Source organism: Hibiscus syriacus, unplaced genomic scaffold (assembly GCF_006381635.1).
Source record: "Hibiscus syriacus cultivar Baekdansim isolate YM2019G1 unplaced genomic scaffold, ASM638163v2 tig00004198_pilon, whole genome shotgun sequence".
Classification (NCBI taxonomy): domain Eukaryota; kingdom Viridiplantae; phylum Streptophyta; class Magnoliopsida; order Malvales; family Malvaceae; genus Hibiscus; species Hibiscus syriacus.
In genome coordinates this window covers 311,951-316,478 of record NW_024062005.1, presented here as the reverse complement: position 1 = coordinate 316,478, position 4,528 = coordinate 311,951, and the positions used below count along the sequence as shown (strand labels likewise).

At 39.3% G+C, this 4,528-nt stretch overlaps 1 protein-coding gene across 2 annotated transcripts; it reads left to right on the top strand.

Moving 5' to 3' along the window:
• The first annotated feature begins 292 nt into the window (after positions 1–292).
• On the top strand, positions 293–4,528 carry LOC120192159 (beta-D-xylosidase 1-like). 2 transcript variants are annotated; one of them, XM_039194998.1, is made up of 7 exons: positions 293–703; positions 2,160–2,438; positions 2,539–2,708; positions 2,802–2,899; positions 2,985–3,332; positions 3,410–3,823; positions 3,914–4,528. In XM_039194998.1, exons 1-7 carry the CDS (start codon positions 305–307, stop codon positions 4,513–4,515), a joined length of 2,310 nt encoding a protein of 769 aa, XP_039050929.1. In that variant the 5' UTR covers positions 293–304; the 3' UTR covers positions 4,516–4,528. The 2 variants fall into 2 exon arrangements, with proteins under 2 accessions (XP_039050929.1, XP_039050923.1); XM_039194992.1 differs by having other exon boundaries at positions 299–703; positions 3,410–4,528.

The window sequence follows — 4,528 nt, the reverse complement described above, 5'->3', positions numbered from 1 at the left end:
AAAGGAACTAATATCAAAATTAGACCTTTCAATCACTTCCTTTTTCCTTTAAAGCCGCAGTAGCTCTGTTTAAGAGTCTTGGTATTACGTATGGTACGTATAAATCGGTCATGAATAAAATACATTTTAAAATTATAAAAATTATAAAATATATATTATGAACAAAATAGTATTTTTATTAAAATTTAATTATAAATATATATACTATTTTTATAAAAAAAAATTGTTTTAACGTTTCTTTCCCACTGTATATATAACGGCTTTAAGCCATCACACACCAAAACAAGCTTTCCAAGTTTCAAAGATGTCTAAAAGACTAACACTTCTCCAACTTCTTCTCCTTGCCTTCCTCTCCATTTCTTCGACGGAGTCTCGTCGACCTCCGTTTGCATGCGATCCGAGAAATGCGGCCACGAGGAGTTTGCGGTTCTGCCAGACGAATTTGCCGATTCACGTGAGGGTTAGGGACTTGTTGGGGAGGTTGACGTTGCAAGAGAAGACCAGGCTTTTGGTTAACAATGCGATAGCCATGCCGAGGCTCGGGATTCAGGGGTACGAGTGGTGGTCCGAGGCTCTCCACGGGGTGTCCAATGTCGGTCCGGGGACCAAGTTCGGCGGTTCATTCCCCAGTGCCACTAGCTTCCCTCAGGTCATCACCACCGCAGCCTCGTTCAACGAATCGTTGTGGGTGCAAATCGGAGAGGTAAAATTTTACACATATCTAAAATCATCGGATATCATTTATTTATAAAGATAATATAAATTAATTAAATAAAATTCGAATTCGTTTTGAATGTTTACTTTTTAGACCGTGCTGGGAAGTGGTTTATTTTATTAGATGAAAAAAAAGAACATATTGCCACTTTGTTAGTTTAATTCTTTAACTCGTATGCCCATAACTTTGGATAAAAATAGAATAAAAACAACACAAAATTAACTTTATCTCATTCATATTTAATTTAGAAAAGTAAAAAGTTATGCTCTTGAGGAAGCTTTTAAAAATTTATTACAATTTTGTATTTGTTACGTTAATCCTATTTACGATATCAGTTAAATTAAATAGTTAACATTACAAATAAAATATTACATATATAATTAATTAATGATTGTTCGAATAAGATGAGATGTTAGATCTCTTAAGTAAGATTAATGATTCATAGTATAATATTGTGAATGAAAATAATAAGTTGAGAAAATCATCCCAACAATTCCAAAGTTTTCGATCAAAATTATCCGGTCAATAAATTGAATATAAGTGGTTACGTGAAAAATGCCAGAAATCATGAAATTTAATAATTATTCTTGAATTGGTAAGCTTTCATTTCAATATTTGATAAGGTTTATTCATATCTATTTTGGCTATAAATTACAATCTAATGAAAAAAGTTTTCAAAACCAACAATTATAACATCAAAAAATAGTAAAATAATGGGTGGAAAATAAACCATTATGGTTATTAATTACAAAAAAAATAGTAAAATTAGCTTAGCTAGCAACTAGCATTGTAGAAAGTAGAAACTAATATAACGGTGGGTGATTGGAAGTGACTTCAAAGAGTTGGTGTAGCATTCTTGGAGGCCAACTTGCAAACGAATTAATTTGCTTAGCTTTCCCAAGTTTCAACCTAAAAAATATAATATAATAAATACAAGTTTTATAATTAATAAATATATTTTTTAAGAAATCAGATTTAATTATTTCACATGCCCATTTCTATTATGAACTTAAAATATTATTTAGATTCATTTTAATTTACGATTTTTTACAATTTTTAATAAAATCATATTTCGAGATAAGATTAGGGATGGACACGGGTTGGACCCGAAAATTTTATATCTTCCACCTAATCTTAACTCGATCCAACTTTTTGAGATAAAATCTGACCCAATCCGAACATGAATTTTTTTAAAAAAATAATTCAAGTCCCATGCTCATTCCTAGATATTATAGACCTCTTCATCATTCTATTCAAATAAAGAGATCAAAATAATAATTTTTCCTACTCAGGATTGCTTTGAATCGGTTTGAAAAATGGATTTAGGTGTTAATTGATTTGTGTAATATAAACTTGAATATTTAGAGTTAGACCAAAACTAAATTAATTAACAATGGTAATTTTACGTTAATATTATTATGTTGTACTGTTGGGATGATTGCAGGTGGTTTCAGATGAAGCAAGAGCAATGTACAATGGAGGAATGGCTGGTTTGACATATTGGAGTCCTAACGTGAACATATTCCGTGACCCACGATGGGGTCGGGGCCAAGAAACTCCCGGCGAAGACCCGGTTCTTGCCGGTAAATATGCCGCCAGCTATGTCCGGGGCCTCCAAAGCGCTGTCGGGAACAGCCTAAAAGTCGCTGCCTGCTGCAAACACTACACGGCTTATGATCTTGATAATTGGAAGGGCGTGGACCGATACCATTTCAATGCCAGGGTAATCGAGATCGTCCTATTATGTTCGGTGTTTGAAGCCCACGCTTGAATTCGAGTTCGAATCGAGATTTGAATATCGACATTTGTAACGCTTTATGCAGGTTAGTAAGCAAGACCTGGTGGATACATATGGTGTGCCATTCAAAGCTTGTGTGGTGGAAGGGAAAGTTGCTAGTGTGATGTGTTCTTACAATCAAGTGAATGGCAAGCCGACTTGTGCTGATCCGGCCCTACTCAAGGGCACGATTCGAGGCGAATGGCACCTCAATGGGTTCGTTCCGATCAATTTAATCCGAAAAATCCTTGTTTGAGGCATTTAAGGTTATCTGATGTTTTTTCATTGTTTTTGTGTTGGTTCCATTAGGTACATTGTATCAGATTGTGATTCAGTTGGTGTAATGTATGACACTCAGCATTTCACTGCTACACCAGAAGAGTCTGCTGCAGCTACCATCAAAGCAGGTCAGACGCAACTTGAAAATACCGGGATTCGATCCGAACCGACCCGTTATTTGATTTTTTACGGTCTCGGATATTCGGTTTGCAGGTTTGGATTTGGATTGCGGGCCATTTTTGGCAGTCTATACGGACCAGGCAATAAGGAGGGGCTTGTTAGCCGAGGCTGATGTTGACATGGCTCTAGCCAACACCTTGACGGTCCAAATGAGGCTCGGCATGTTTGACGGCGAGCCATCGGCTCAACCGTACGGACATTTGGGTCCGAAACATGTATGCACGCCAGCTCATAAACAACTTGCTCTCGAGGCTGCTAGACAGGGCATAGTTTTGCTAAAGAACTCCGGACATTTGCCGTTGTCCACTTCGCATCATCGGACCATTGCTGTTATCGGACCCAATTCCGATGTCACTGAAACAATGATAGGAAACTATGCTGGTAAACTGCTCGTGTTCTTAGTCTATATTACTTGGATTCGAGTACAATTATCGGATATAAAAACATGTCTGATGCAGGAGTGGCATGCGGTTACACGAGTCCCTTGCAAGGCATTTCGAGATATGCGAGGACTATTCATCAGGCAGGCTGTTCAAACGTTGGTTGTAATGCAAACAATCTGTTCGGAGCTGCGGAAGCTGCTGCTCGTCAGGCCGATGCAACAGTGCTTGTGATGGGGCTCGACCAATCAGTGGAAGCGGAATTTAGGGACAGGGAAGGGCTGCTCTTGCCAGGACACCAGCAAGAGCTGGTTTCCAGGGTAGCTCGAGCCTCCAGGGGCCCTACAGTTTTGGTTTTAATGTCAGGTGGCCCGATCGACGTCTCGGTCGCCAAGAACAATCGTCGAATAAGCGCCATTTTATGGGCTGGTTATCCGGGTCAAGCTGGAGGAGCAGCAATTGCAGATGTTTTATTTGGAACAACAAATCCAGGTAACTTGATCAAGATTTATTCAATTTGGTTCACTTGTTCGATGTCGAGTTTTCAAACTTTTTCCGAGCTGTTTCGATGGTATTTCACAGGGGGGAAGTTGCCAATGACATGGTATCCGCAATCATACATAGCTAAAGTGCCGATGACGAACATGGGAATGCGACCATCCAGAGGCTATCCCGGAAGAACCTATCGGTTCTACAAAGGACCGGTCGTGTTTCCGTTCGGTCACGGCCTGAGCTATACACACTTTAAACAATCTTTAGCCATTGCTCCAACTGAGCTCCCAGTGCTTATTAACACCAATCTCTTTGCCACGAAAAACTACACAACATTATCAACCAATGCCATCAGGGTGAAACATGCCAAATGTGACTCACCATCGTTACCCCTCCAATTCGACGTCGAAAACACCGGCGATATGGACGGAACTCACACTTTGCTCGTTTTCTCTGAACCACCCTCCACTGTAAAATGGTCCCTGGACAAGCAATTGATAGGTTTTCGTAGAGTTCACGTCACTGCCGGATCGGTACAACGAGTCCATATCGACATTCATGCATGCGAGCACCTTAGCATCGTCGATGAATTCGGGATTCGAAGGATCCCGATGGGTGCACATAGTTTACATATTGGAGATCTGAAGCATTCTATTTCTCTCCAAGCAAAATTGGAGGGCATTAAGAACTAGACAACTTTAGGAC